General features: G+C 34.9%; 1 protein-coding gene across 5 annotated transcripts in view; it reads left to right on the top strand.

The window, feature by feature from the left end:
• Nucleotides 1-15743, top strand: part of AFG1L (AFG1 like ATPase) — a 58983-nt gene that overhangs the window by 2239 nt on the left and 41001 nt on the right. For 4 of the 5 annotated variants that reach the window (XM_064649817.1, XM_064649813.1, XM_064649812.1 and 1 more), the window contains exons 2-5: nt 98-321; nt 9010-9061; nt 9674-9775; nt 11078-11208. In XM_064649817.1, the coding sequence (XP_064505887.1) occupies nt 98-321; nt 9010-9061; nt 9674-9775; nt 11078-11208 (509 nt within the window). The remainder of the gene's footprint in view (nt 1-97; nt 322-9009; nt 9062-9673; nt 9776-11077; nt 11209-15743) is intronic. The other variant, XM_064649814.1, reaches the window with a different exon arrangement.

Raw genomic sequence — 15743 nt, 5'->3', positions numbered from 1 at the left:
ATATATGTCTTTGTGTAAACTGTTACAAATGTGTGCTGTTTATAAGAAAATGCTTTTCAAAACGTCTCTATTAATAGGCTACTTTTATTTTTTACAGCATACACAGCTCAGGCAGAGAAGAAGACAGGCCCTGGTACTCCTACAGATGCTCACGCCAGAGCCTTGTTGGTTTGCAATGGACCCTTAGAACATTATGACTTTCTGATTAAGCAAGAAGAGCTGAAGAATGATGAGCAACAAAGAAGAGTTGTGCAGCACCTGCAGAAGTTGCATGAGAGCCTTAAAGGCTACAGCATTGATTCAAAAAATCTTTTCTCAAAGGTGAGGCTTATAGTGATAAAAATGGTTTTTTCCATTTATATTTGCTCATAAGAATGTGCTTAAAATACATAAGTTTCTGTCATTAGCATGAATCTTGTTTTTCCAGATGGGTCTTTACAGATACATCATTCTTCATATTTCAGTCTCTGTTCTTGCTTTTTTTAGTTTATAAAATCCAGTGGCACTCTAGAAGTAACCAAATTAAATATTATTGAAATAATTCTGCAAGAAAATCTGGTTTTAGTTGTGTCCACTGTCTGCCTTTCCAAAATGTTATTTGGCCATAGGAGAGAGGGGCCTAATCCGGGTTTTAGTTCTCAAGCACAGATATTATACTTGTATGTTTGAATTACATTAACTGAACACTGATGTTTTGTGTTCTAACAGATCTTTCATGAATAATTTCCACATCATACTGTAGATCAGATATGACTTTAAAAGAATTTTTTCCCATGTTGTTGTCTCTGGGTGAGGTGACAAAGAAGGCAGAGGTGTGATCTGTGCCCTGACTGAGTTTTGGAGGGGCATCACAGCTTCTTTTCAAAGGATTAACAAAAGTTCAGACATATCCCTGTTGCACAGAGACTTGTCAATCATAGTCCCTTAGCATTTGTAGCTGTTAGCCTGCTGTTGCATCTCTGTAACTTTTCTCTGAAGCTCTTGACACAAGGTTTTCCAGAGTCTCTTTGATGGTATTTCATGTCTTGTTCTCATGCTGTTCTCAGGTTGTTGCTGTTGTGTCCTTGCACCTGCAAATATTGATAGCATTGTTATGGTAGGCTCTTATGGGAAGCAATTAGAACTGGTGTGAGAATTCCCCCCTCAGCTTTCCTTGACCCTTGTTTTTGTAGATTTGAGTTTATATTCGAGAAAACCAAAGTACATAAGACATTGGAAAATATTAGACAATCATAGATGTACACAGAAGCTAAACAACCAGTGAATATGCTTCATTTGCACCTGATTAACATACTGGAGTCAACACAAATAGTCATAAGCTATGGTGAGGAGAAACAAGAACAGAGTGTTTGACTGAGTCTGATGATAAAAGTATAGTGCTGGGAAAAAAGTATGGCAAAATACACTCTGCCTTCATCATCTGCACTGGAGAGACACCCTGCCTCTAGAAGGAGGGAAACTGTCATTGCTTTTCCCAGCCAGCCTCAGAGTGTTTTTCTTGTGCTCTCTCTATTTCTCTTTTGGTTTTATTAATCGTCAGAAGTAACTGTCACATTTACAGTCAGTGTTTGCCATCATCTGCAGTCCTTGCTAACAAAGCTCCGTGTCAGCCTTTCTCAGCATTCGTTACACAACATAAATCTAAATATGTAACTCTGTTGAACTTCTTGCCTAACAATATACTTCCCATTACAACCCCAAACTCTCCTGTTACCTGGCACAAATACTGTATTTTTTTAGCATGGCAAGCCCAGATGATGTAGCATGGGATCAGGGGAGCCAAAGCCTACAAGTCTCAAGTCCCTTAAAATGGCACACTTTCCTCTGGCCTTTACGTACTGAATGACAAGTTACCACTAAGGTTCTTGCAATGAATATTAGCTTCAAGGTGTGAAAAAAAGTAGAGAAGAGAACACATACCTGTGAATGGGCCTGTTTAGTACATGTGTTAGTATAGCAGGGTGCAGAACATTGGGATGTGCTTGCCTATGGTCTTCCTCTAACATTGCTTGAATGCCTGCATATGTAGATGCAGATAATATATTTGCTAATCATATACTTGACTGAAAATGCTTTAAATGTCTTCCTGCCTCCCGATGGAAGGAAGGAGCTCTTTTTTTATTGAGAAGAAACCTGAATGGGAAATAATTCCATGGAGCAACAGTCAGGCACTCTGGAAGAAAAAACATGCAAGTACAGGAAGCGAAGTCCTAAGGCAAGACTGTTCCTAAAGGGCAATGAGTGTGTCTTTGGAAGCTCTGTTGTAGAAGCATCATCCTTATGGGTCCCTTCCAACTTGAGATATTCTGTGATCCAACTTATGCAGAGGGCTTGGCCACATGATCCTCTGAAATCACTGCCAAGCCAAATCATTCAATGATTCTAACTCTGATGTGGGCATTGGAGCCAAATTTGTGGGTTTGGAGTATATTTTTGCCTGCTCTGGCGGATGAGTCATTTCATCACATTGCTTACCTTTACCTTTTTACTTTTGGGATTTCTTTAATTAATATTATTAAAAACATAAAAACAGTGTATAAATTATAGATGTAGGTTGAAAACTGTATGTTTATGGTATTTTAAAACGCTTATTAATGTTGTATATGGGCGTGTGCCTGCAAATTCATGTTGTCTTAATGCATTTGTGGGCTAACTCTTGAGTCTAAATCAGTCTCCTGATGCGATTTCAGCAAATACCAAATGAAAAATAGAAAATTCCTCTTTGAAAAATGGTTATTTCTTATCTTTGGTATCCAGAGCAATATGGCAGCATGCCTGAATGCAAACCTTTTCTGTTTAAGTGTAAGGAGATCAAGCTGGAATCAGCTTGCCAAACTATTTCTATAAGTGGAATCTAGCTGTCCAGAGTTTTATAACTTGAGAATTGTTGATGTGAAAATTTCTTGGGTTTGGAGTTTATTTTTCTTTTTCATCTATCTGGACTTCTTTTTAATCTTTGATGTTAGGCTCATAATCTTTTAATTTGCCTATCTTGAAATTGTCTTACTGCGCCTGGACTATAGAAGAAGTCACTTGAAAGGGAGCCAGTTATCAGGCTTGCTCCTGTAATATTTTTGGACATACTGCCAGACTTTTATTCATTTTCATATTCTAGAAAAAATGTTATGATGAAGGCATTGGTCTTGCTGTCAAACCTGAGGGTCAGTAGGCTAAAGCATTTTGATCTTTACTAGAAAACTGTTTTGGACATTTGGATATTAGGTTCTGAAAGGGCTGCCTTTGAGAATAGTTTTGAGAGCTGAATCACTGTTAGATTAGGTGTTTTATACTGGTTTTGTAGATCAACCATTGTATGGGTTATTTACTGATTCTTTCATTGGGAAGCATGAATAAGGAAGAAAGTCTGTATTGCAGAGAACAAATACTAATCTTATTTTGTTTAAGGAAATGTAATGCTACTTTTTCCCCTACACAACAGAGCTAATTGCAATAAAACCAGACTGACTGACGCTTCCTTAAAAGGAAAAAGTCAAATGCCATTTTTTAAGATGAGAATGTGTTTTTCACTAGTTCATTTAAAGCACTTCACTTCTTTATTTAACATTGCTTCAATTCCATGCTTTAATTTTAAACCAGCTTTTAAAAATTGTTGTATGGCTCATTGGTGGAACTAATGCCACAGTCAATGAGAGGCAGCTGTAGAACTACTTGCTGTTGGGGGGTGAGTGTTGTTGTAGTTCGAGGTTTTTCTTCTAGAGCTTGATATTTCTACGGAAATCTCAAGATGATAATCAAGGTTGAGCACTGTAGTGCCATGCCATACATCAAAACTCCAGAAAAGGAGAAGAGCAGTGAATTTTGCGTAAATCTGTTAAAAACCTAGCTTGTGTAATTAAATCAAATCATGATTCAGGCTGAAGAAGTCACAACAGCTTTGTTTCTGTTTTGTTGTCTTTAAGGATGCTATTTGCCAGTTCAAACAGAGCTCCTTTTGAGATAAAATGAAGCCAAATAGAGTATGGATTAAATTCTAGTGCAGGCAAGGTTTTGCTTCAGCAAAGTTGTAATCAACATCCTTAGTGAAGGTTTTCCCCAGAATAAATCACAACTGTGACTAGGTAGTTGGTAAAATCATGTGCTTGTCATATGTCTGCATCTGTTCAGGAGTTTCCTAAGTACGCAAAATACCTGTTTTTCTATTATGGACTTCCAGAGTAGGGATGCTGTTGCAGACTTGGTTCGGGTTTAGAGAGTAGAACTAAGGCTTTTTGTGGCAAGAAGAGGTGATGGTGAGTACTGCTGTCTGGAATTGGCCTGGGTTGAATAGGATTTGTGTAGATTTATGAGTGGAATTAGTTCACGTAACTAGTAGAAGGCATCTCCATGGAGTACTAATGATACAGGGCACAGGTAAATCCTGTATTTGTGAATAGCTTGTTGTCACTCTCCTCCCATGAGGGCCTGGTGCTTTCTAACTTTGAATATGCTGGGAAGTAAAAGGTAAACCTTATGTTTTTGTGATAGAACAGTTGGTTTCATTTTTCTTTTTGTACTTAATGGGCTTTAATAGATACAAATGAAACAAATGGTTGTATTTTAAATTATTTAAAGATTTATTTAAAAAAAATCAGATACTTTATCAGTTATACTTAGTATCTTGTAGATTGACTTTTTGCTTTTTCAGGAGGTTTTTGGCAACTTGACTAGCCTACCTTTAGTATGAAATCTCCTGTGTTGAGATTTATCTACTGGCAGCTTTTAAGAAATAAAAAACTAGTGGTGCTTGGCATTTCAGGTGTACTCATTTTTCCTGGGTCTGTCATTGAAGAGAATGTGGTTGAGAGGCTGCATTGAAGAAAAGGGGGTGGTGGAAGAGAAGCATCTCTCAGCCTCTTCTGTAGTCTGATCTTCCTTATTTTATTGCCTGATTTCTTCTGTGATAGAATTGCAGAAGCCTCTTCCAAAATAGCTGTTATTCCAGAAATAGAAACTTCACACCCATTACAAGAATAGTCTGCTTTGGTTTTAATTTTGTTCTTCTTTTGTCACTTTTTGTCTAAATAGTTTTATTCAGTAAAATATGGTAAAAGGAGGATTAGGGAGCAAATATTTGCATCAGATACAATAGAGTAGCATTTCAGTGTTTATAGAAGGGATTTATATTGCCTCACAGGCCAAAGCTTTCTGAAATGAGTAGTTTGGGACATACACCATGACATCAACCATTTTTCTTCGTGGTAATAAAACTCTATTTTTTTTGTGATGTAATTTTTTTGGGCATCGTCTTAGAAGGAATCTTGGGGAAAAAACAATTAGTCTTGCTGCCGACTAAGTAGGCTTCTGTTTTTCAAAATTATTGCTCAAATTCGAACAAGGACTTTGATCTTCAGCTTGGTGAAGGCATGGCCTTGTACGTTGAGATATTTTGAGATCCTCTGAACTGAAGTTCAAGGCTCTAAGAGTTTGCACAGACATTTCAGATCTCCAGCTTTTCAAAATAATACCAATTGGGACTTCTTAAGAGTTGTTGAGTTGCTGTACTAATGACTTGAAATAAGCTCAATTATAAGTGAGGTCATGTTTTGAAAAGAGGTATGAACAATAGTAAACACCATTCAAGACCTTGAAAATGTCTTCAACAACAAGAGCAACCGAAAAGGAGCCTGAAAGAGTGGGAGAAAGAGGCATTTTTGTTAGCATTTAAGAGAGACTTGTCTCTTGGATTTTGCATATTTTAATTAACCACCTTAGTAACCTAACCATCTTAAAAGTTTTTCAAATCAGAGTGTATATATTCCCAGGAAATGAGTTGCTTGCTTCTGGTGTTTGAGCATGGGAGAAGGTGGGAAGATGTTGCATGTTATTGAAGATATTTAAGAAAGAATAAGAGGTTGTCAGAATGGAGGAGATGTTCTGACCAGTTCAGTTCCTTAGATGAGGTAGGATATTGTTTGATTGAAAGTGAAGTTTAAACAAAGAAAAAATCTGATCTGATAGGATCAAAGCAAGGCTTGCAGTTTTGAAACAGAAATGTGTAAAATGGGGGTTTGAGCAATCGGGTGTAGTGGAAGGTATCCCTGCCCATGGCAGGGGGGCTGGAACTAAGTGATCTTTAAGGTCCCTTCCAACTCAAACCATTCTGTGATTCTATGAAAACATTTTGATAACACAGAAGAGAATTCTGTAAATCTAGAGATACTAGTATTTGTATCATCTTGTGGAAGTGTAAATATTTTTAATATATGAATGATTTTCAAATTAAAATCTGTAAGTCAACCATCTATAAAAGGAAAAAAGGCTTCTGCTGTAGCATGTCTTGATGATAATGAAACTCTGTGAAGCACTGAATTTATGCTTTCTTAAGTTATTGCAAAGAATGTTGTGGGAATTAAGAAACTTGGAGGACTCAAGCATTTGACATATTTGAGGTGATGCCCCTGTTTGAAAGAGTGTTGGGAGCCTTTAAAACTTATGTATAAGCATTTCAAAATTCTCCCCTTCATACTCAAATTTTGTGCATCACTTATTATCTCTGGGTTAGTACACTCTAAATATTAACTTCAGCATCCTTAAATCTTACCATTGTTGCAAAAGAAAATGTACTGTCAATAAATTGAACATTATTATACCGAGACCCCAAATATTCGTCAGGATAATATGGGAATGAGAAGTGAGGAGAAGCTCATTCATTTAGTTTGTCTTCCTACATTTCCTACTTCTCTCTCTTCCCTCCCTGAAATAAATTTTCAGTATTAAAAATCTACTAATCAGGTTTACTTTTTAAAAATAAAATATATTTCAAGAAAAAAAACCCAAACCAATAAAACAACCCAAGAATATAAAAATACATTCTTAGCATTATACAGTACCTGACAGGATTAAGGAAGTGATTATACTGAAGCGATCAATAGTGTCACTTTTGGCAGAATTATATGTAAAATATTTCCTACAAACTTCTTGAATTCCTCAAAGAGGATGAGAGATTTTCTGACATTTGATTTGCTTTTAGAGATGACCAGCTTCAGCAGATGTGTTTGGATCTGCTGCAGTACCCATCCTTTTCAGGAATTAGATATCACTCAAAAATTTTTGTCTTTACAGGGAAGCTAATTTCATTTTTTGAATCAACCAGAAATTGATTTAGACTTTTATGGAGCCCAAGCCATTATACTTATTTCCCTTAGTCAAAACCCCTTTTTTCTGTAACGCGTTTTCCAGAAATAAATACGCCTAAAAAGACAAATATTATAATGGTTAAATGTAATTAATAAAAAATTCGCAGTGAAATACTTGTTCTGGTCGTATAACCTTTACAAAGACAAGTAAAGCTGTACTCTAAACAGATTTATTTTTCTAGCTTGGTGTCATTCCTTGTGAAAGTGCAAATCAGATTGATACAGCCTTTCTTTGAAATAAATTGAATGTGATAATCTTTTGTCTTGTTAAAATGACTGTTGTTAATATCAAATTAAAACCAAAGAAATTGTTATGAATGTCTTTCTTTTGGATTTTTTTCCATTCCTCCTTTCTTTGCTGTGTAACTTTGAGCATCAGTAGTTTTACTGAGTGCAAGCTCTTAAAGTACACAATGAAAAATATTCAACAGTTAAATTGTCTTGCAGTGCTTTGAAAGCACTAGCAAATAGTTGCAGCCTTATCTATTAATGGAGTGGTTTTAGAACATCTGAAACCCTGTCCAACCACAGATTGATGATACAAATTTTTGATTACCCTATTAATACAGCTTAAATGAAATCCAAAAGAGGATCTTATGTAAGAGCCATGCTTGGATATTTTCTGAATGAACTGGTACTCCAGACCTGAGATGTTAGCCTTCTACCTTTTGGTCATGAATTTTCTTTCCTATTCAATTAGAGTCTTGCTGCTGACTCCTCTATTTCTTTAACATGGCACTGTATTTTGAAGAAGTGCTTTAAAGTCAAGTTGTTTAGCAATTACCCAGCTCCAAATGAGACCCCTGGGTTGCAATTTTAATATTCTTCTGTGTTGCCTCACCCCATAGAGCTCTGAAAGTGGAGCCCTTTAAAATAATCAAATACTCTTCAGCAGTGTTTTTGCAGATATCAATTCATTTTCATGGATTTGATAGAATTTTTTTTAAGATCTCTATTTTTTAGAAACTGTTTCTTTTCAGAATTATACTTGGAAGGGGCTATGCACAATACTGAGGGGGAGAGGAGTATTTCAAATGGAAAGTCTTGGTGTTATTTGAAGTTTTTCCATATGTATTTGAGTAAAATAGAATAAACCATCAGGTGTCCTAATATGTGTCCTGAATAATATTAAGAAATTTAAAATTTTTAAACAGTGTTTGTTCCAGATAAAAGTAACTCACTTGAAAAAATGGTTAATAAAAGGCATACTTTTGAAAATATTTTTTTAGATTTTTATATATTTATGCATATACACACACAGATAGGTACATATTTTTACTGTGACTCCATTTATTTTAATAATGTTTAAACCAGAGATGATTCTGCATTTAAGATTCAAAGCTGAGAGAAAGAGGTCTTACAATGCTCACTGGCTTTGCAATACTGATTTTCTGAATCATCTATGAGTTTATATCTTTAGCAGAACTGCTCTAATAGATATATAGTGCATATATCTATGAATACTATTAATACTGCTTAATTTGATATCCTTTTTTCTAGAACTGCTCAAATGGCTTAATGAGGGAAAGGATTTGTTTTGATGATGATAGATTGGGAAATATTAAATCATTGTATATATATGTATATATAAAAGGCATGTGTGCTAGGACTGGGAATGGGGATATTTTCAAAATGATGTAGAAAAAAGGCCCAACCAAACCCTGCGTGTGTGTTTTGCCTCTTTTATAGAATTCACACAAATACAACATTGATTGCCTATCAATTCTGAGCTAATGATTTATTCAAGATTGCACTTTGCTAGCTAGTGCTACTTTTGTGGTTAAGTGTAGCTACTTTCTTACTATACCACAGCAATATGTTTGCTTTTATTTTACCCCATATCCATATTTATTCTTTTTCTCTTGACTTGCAGCTCCTTGCCAAAAACAAACCCCCAAAAGGTGTTTATGTCTATGGAGATGTTGGTAAGTTTCATTTCCATCCAATGGAACTTTCTCTAATGCATGTCTCTTCAAATTCTGAACTGTCTAAAAGCTTTATGTAGCTTTATTGCTTTAATGAATTTTACAGGATTAGTTTTCTTCCATATTATGATGTTATTTAATACGATTACAGTCTGAGTCCTGGAATCTGTTTGATTGGGCCACATTACTATGTGTAGTTTTCAGCATTACCCATTCCCTAATATTTAAGAATGCAGTTTAAGAATTTGGGAAGTAATTGTGGAGGCCACCAGAGAGTATTCGTATATTCTAATTGCAGCAGCGCAGCATGAAATCATACTTGCTTTCTGGAGGAAATACTAAGGATGTTTTCTGGATGTATGTGGAGTAATTTGTGCAACCTTTGGGCCATCTCTGTATGAATCAAAATTTTAAAACAGAAAAATAAACATGCAGTTGTTCCAAGTTTTTGAACAGAAAACATAACTGTTCTTCACAGCAGTCTGATCTTGTACTTACTCTGTGGAAGACTATTGTTGAATTAATTCAAAGCTATCAAACAATCATTGTTGTAATCAGTACATACTGTACTTTAACTACCGGTTGAGTGCTTTTTATTGTTTTTATTTGAAGGCACAGGAAAGACAATGGTGATGGACATGTTCTATTCTCACTTAGAAGTAGAAAGAAAAAAGAGAGTCCATTTTCATGGTTTCATGTTGGATGTACACCAGAGTAAGTGCAGACACGGGTATTGACAAGAATTTTATGAAATATGATATCTATAAAAAGGTCTGTCTCACTCTTATGTTCATAATAATCACTGTAAATTTATTCAAGTATTTAAGAAAAAAAAAAAGGTAAAAAATAGGAGAAATGTTGAAGCATTTTAGCGTTGTCTGTCAGACCAGTATAGATATTAATTGCATATTATTTCTCAAATATCTTTTCTGAAAGAGCTATATATATATATACACCTGATCGTATAGAAACTTGGGTGTGTTGTTTAGGATGAAATCCTTAACTAAATGTTTTCCAGTTACCAGTTAGCTTACATGAAATCTGAAGAATGCAATTGCTAAAGCTGAAACTGGAAAGGTTAAACTCCATCTGCGTTTTGAATAAAGAATAACTAAATCAGGTATAAATGCCAAGGAGAATGGAAACTATTCTGGTTGATTAACTTAGTAATACTATGAGTAATTTGGAGGAAAAAATAATAGAAAGAAGTTAATCCTAAGTTTCAGAAAATTTTCTGACAGGGTGAAAAGCACTTTGTTTTGACAGAGATGCTGTTTTAGATATTCTAAAATTTGCTTCTGTTTCCAAATTTTATGACCTTATATGACTGTGAAATTGTTAACTATTGCTGTAATTTACAAATGTTGTGACAGCTGCATTTTCCTTGTGAGGCTTTCATCAGTGTAAACAACTTAAGCCACTTCTAGTGCTCACTTTTCTATCATCACTGGGTCACTCTTGAGGTTTTCCATTTCCGTTTTTTGTCATTTGTGCTTGATCTTAACAAAGATAGCTTCCTACTGCAGAGTCATTGTCTTCCAAACGTTTGTTTGTAGGCAGATGCAATAAGATCAGTATCCATACAGTAAAGTATGGATATAATAATCTTACCTTCTGCCAGTGTCATCATCTTCACATTTTAAAGCATGACTCTGTTGCTATGTCTGCATTCTTTTAACTAAATGCATTCTAAGAATACCTTCAGAGCAAGATAAGTCTGTAATTAATATCTATTTATAAAAGATAAGGTATAGGTGCACAGCATTCAAGTCTTCTTTGATTTTTGTTTTATATATTCCTAAACAAAAAAATATTAATCATAGAATCTCTGAACTTTTAACTGTTGCCTGGATGTGGTTAAAAACTGTTTTGCCCTCCTGAAACTAGATTAAGTTTGAAGCTTTCTTATTTTTACTAGACTGGGCTAGTTTTTATTTGGTAGCTAAATAATTTTGTTCTTCCAATCTTAGAAAAAGAAATAAGACGTATTTGTTCTTTTCTGTTTTATCAATTAAGGAATACATCGCCTTAAGCAGAGCTTGCCAAAGAGAAAGGCGGGATTTATGGCCAAATCATATGACCCAATTGCACCGGTGGCAGAGGAAATAAGCAAAGAGGCTGCTCTCTTATGTTTTGATGAATTTCAGGTAAAAAGTCAGAGATTGGTCCTTTGCTTCAAGGGAAACTACATAAAATTACTTTTGATCTTAAAATATGACACTTTTTACTGCTAATATAATATTTTAATCACTACAGTAGTGAACTGCAGTGAACAAGTTGAAGAGTGTAAGTCATTTCACAGTTTTGAAGATGGCGAGGATCTGGGGTTTTTTTCCACAGTAGATAAGATGCAAGTTGGCGGTGTAAGTGCCCTTATAGTGCTTTTGTTTACCAATCTGTTTATTGTTCCTACAAGGAGGAATTAGAGTTTGTCTAGAGGCTCGTGAATGCTTCAGGGCAGGGGCCATCATCCTGTACTGAGTCTGTCCAGTACCACCTGATACTTGCTTGGCATGCCTGGTCTTTGCTGTAGTTCATATAATGCTACAAAATACTCTCTGTGATTAAGGATATGTAAATACCACGTCAGATTCAACCTAAATTCTTTCCTAGAATTATTGAAGTCTTTGGCATGACTGTGCCAGATTATATCAACTAGCATTTTAAGAAACTTTCATTTAATTAAATGTGAAAATTAAAATAAGCTTATAAAATGATCTTTGCACAAGCCAACTTGGTTGTTTCATTTTAAATAGCTTGTGAATTTTGTTTTAAGGGCACATCACAAACTTAAGTGTAAAATTGCTTTATTTATTAGTAAAGAAGCTGGAGGTATTTGGCAGTTCTAACCAGCTGAGATTTTTTTTTTTAATTTAGAGAGAAAATGCAGAACAAGATAAGAACAGATCTATGTTAGTTCTCAAATCACCGATAATAAAAGAATAATCTATTAATTGTCTGTGTTATGCTCTTAAATTAATACATTTCTGAAATAGATGGAGCAATTTATATTTGCTGGCTGTTATTTTACAAATGTGTGCATCCGAGGAAAAAAAACTGTTTTGTGATTGGCTCCCATGAAGGGGATTTTTGTAAAGTAGTTCTTGTTTTAAGTTACTCTTCCATTTTTCATCTGGGGGTAGTCCTTTGATCTACAGTTTCCGAATTCATGGCAATTGCTGCTGTTTGATCATTTAATTTATGCTTTATCTATTGAATATGAATGCTGGGCTCCCAAGACTTGAATATAAAATCTAAATACAGAGACAGTTGTATTTACACTGTGAAGAAATGGGAAGGTTTGGAGAGGGAAGTATTAACTCTCATGACATTAAATGCTCAAATGGTAGAAAGAGGCGGTAGCATATTAGTGTAAATACCTGCTTTTCTGTATAAGTGCCCACTGCTTTTGTGTCCTGGTATTGCTATGTTTCCAGACTGTCTGTCACGTTTCCACATTTTAAAGAGAGAGACTGGTATTTTTTGTTTCCAGATTGATTGCCTGCTCCCCCTGCTGACTTGCTTGAGGTACATCAGTGACTTCAGTTGGAAAAATCACCTGGTTTTGTCAGTCCGTCGCAGCTGGGAAATTAATATAAGAACTATATTTTTAAAAGTGTTTCTAAGACTTTGCATTCATATGTGAATTTTAAAATCTACTTGTTCTGCGTGTACTAATTTTCTAAATTCAGAGATTTCTGAATGGCTGGATTTCTTGCCTGATTTTCTGTAGTGTGGAACTCTATACAGGTTTTGCCTACTGAAGAGGAGTTCCAGCTTTCTTAAATTTTGCAGAAGGCACTGGGTTTGAGATAAGAAGCCTTCTGCTTAAGTAATCATAGAGTAGTGCAGTGACTGGATGAGCAGCTTACATTAATAATGAGTCATATTTAGTTCAGGATGTTTGCAGCACATTTCCCCACTGAAGCTTCTGGCTGTATTGTTAATGCTCCTATTTCAGAGGAAACCAAATGCAGAACTTCAGAAGACAAAAGCCTTGCTTAGGTTGCCATTTTGTCTTTGACAGTGGGCTAAAGCAAAGCAGAAGTATTTGGAAGTGAATCTTCCTTCAAAGCCTAGAAAACTGTCAAGCAGCTGAAGAATTGACTAATTGGTGTAAAAAAATATTAGAGTACTTCTTTTAAAAGTAGTGTTTCTGTGTTGTATTAAAAAAAAATACTGTTTTAAATGTTTCGTTTTGCAAATACTGTGTGATAGAGAGGACCTTAGTGATGGCACTAAGCTTGTGTGTCTATTTTGAAGCAGGATTTTGTCAGCATTTTGCCTGAGTCCCAGGCTCTCAGATTTTTAAAGCATTTCTACTTCTTACTGATCTTTGTCATACAGTTTACTGTAAATATTGTCTTCTTTTTTTTTAATCACAAAAGTCTTAAGCCATTCTAAAAATGTGTCCTCATTTTGAAGAAAAACCCTAGAATTATGCCATTTGTAGTTATAGTTTTGATGTTTTAGAACACAGAGGTTGGCTAGTAAAAAGAGTCCAGTTGTTGTTTAGTGATCAAATAACTATACACAGGTAATTAGAAGGTCTAATTTTGGCATGGGACTGTAACCTATGTTAGTATTGAAAATGAAAACAGAATCCCTACTTCTGGGGAAGCTGAGTGATCATGTAGTGTTAGTCTTAATATGCCATCAGTACCATTTGGATTTAAAGTGAACTACAATTTAGGGAATTTTTACTAACCTGCATTCTATTAAAAGCCTCTAATAAAAATTAGGCTCTTATTTTTGTGCTAATACTAATTGCTGATAATACATGCTTATGTTTGCCATTCATTACATGGCAATGTACCAATCAGTGGCTGACTGAATCTCAGGCACTTACACATGTAAATTAACTATTAGTCTAGTGTTTTTCCTTCTTTTTTTCTTCTTCTTCTTTTTTTTTTTTTTTTTTGTAACATGAGTTATAATGGAAAGCAGCACTATGTAATAAAAATCTTTTAAATGCATGAAATTTCTGCATTCTCTCCATTAGCTGGCTCTCCTTATTGTTAATTTGTAGCCTTTGCTTTTCTTATCTGTTTCAATGAATGCTAGATACAGTAAAAAAACATGAGAACTTACAGTCTTTAGTTACTGTCTCCTACCTGCTTTACCCTGTAGAATTTTCTTTCTCTTTCCGAAAGGAAACGGGATTACATAAAAAGAGCTCATGTTTGCATTCTGGTCCTCAAAATGGCTCTTGGTTTTTGACAGAGCTTTCAAGAACTTTTTTTGTTGTTTAGGTTTTTTTTGTAATGGAGTTCAGAATCCTGCATCAAAAAACAGTTCTTATTAATAAGAGGATGTTATTGTTTTGTTTTATGAGCATTTATATTCTTTCACTCCCTGTTTTCTAAAGGTAGCATGCTTTGTAGTATTGTTAAACAAAAAAGTTTGTAACAAAATGACACATAATAGATTTTTAAAACTTGGCTTTTAGGTTTGCTTTGTGGTACAACAAATTCAGTTACTCCTAAGATGCACATCTATAGTGATTCCTTGTATGTCTTGTTCTTTAGGAATTGGGGAAGTTCCTAAATTTTATTATTCAGAAGAAATAAATTACTGATAAGTGATGCATAAGCAGATATATTAGGCATACAGTACAGTACAGAGTTACTATATTTTTTAATATCAGTTCTTAGTGAGCAGAGATGTGCAAATCTGAGGGGTGTGTTACAGATAATGTAAAAGTTTGGTTTTTAAAAAGGAAAGAAAAAAGTCCCTATTAATGCATTATATAGAACAAAATAGAAGTTGTCTTTGGAAGAAGGAAACTAGTGTTTGTATATCATTCATTAAGAACATTATTGCTTCCAAACTAGCTGTTAGAAATGTAACCTAAGTCCTTTACTGTCTCTACTGTAGAATTATCTTCTTTTTTTCTGCCCAGAAAGGTCATTTAGAAATGTGAGAATGATGGGAGGTGGAGGGGTGTGGAGTAGAGTCAAAAATTATACTGGTTAAAATATTTCTGTACGTGTATTACTATCACAGCATACACATCTAAGCTGGTGAAAGCACAGCAAACTGTCAGTCTATTGTGTGATGAGTGTGTGTAACTCTCACCATGCCACCACTGGTTTATTTCCTCAGAGTCAGGGTCTGTTTTGGTAAGTCAAAATGCAACAAGTGTCTACATAATAACCACAGGGAATGCAAGAGAATCAAGTGTAATGCTCATAAAGGTGGTTTATGTATTAAGATTGCTGATCTCAGCTGGTGAACTCATAAAATATGAATTACTGTTGTAACAAGGGGCTTTTTTATCCAAAAAACTTATTACGTTTTTTTCATTTATACAGAGTGGTTTCTGTTTCCTTTTATTTCTTGGTACTAGAAAGCAAGTTTGTTGAGCTAAAATTAAGATCTTTAAAGAAATTTTACTTAAAGGCTTATTTTTTTTCCTCTGTCTATCTGTTTTTTCCTCCTTCCCCCTCCCCAGTATCGCTTGTCCTACCCATTTTTATTTTTCATTCGTGTTTTGCGCCTGAAGGTTAGAAGAGGCTGACTGTGCTGCAAGTGACTGCCTGCCTTTTGATTATTCATGGACAGTAATAGAAGGCACTTAAAAAGAACAATGAAATTGCTTATTTTTGTGATGGGCCATCTGTTGAATTGTTTTTTGCAACAATCACACAATAGTATCTATGTCATATCATTCTATTTTCAA

This window comes from Pseudopipra pipra, chromosome 3 (genome assembly GCF_036250125.1).
Source record: "Pseudopipra pipra isolate bDixPip1 chromosome 3, bDixPip1.hap1, whole genome shotgun sequence".
In the NCBI taxonomy this organism is placed as follows: domain Eukaryota; kingdom Metazoa; phylum Chordata; class Aves; order Passeriformes; family Pipridae; genus Pseudopipra; species Pseudopipra pipra.
Note: the sequence above shows the minus strand (reverse complement) of the source record. Positions and strands in the feature narration are given on the sequence as shown.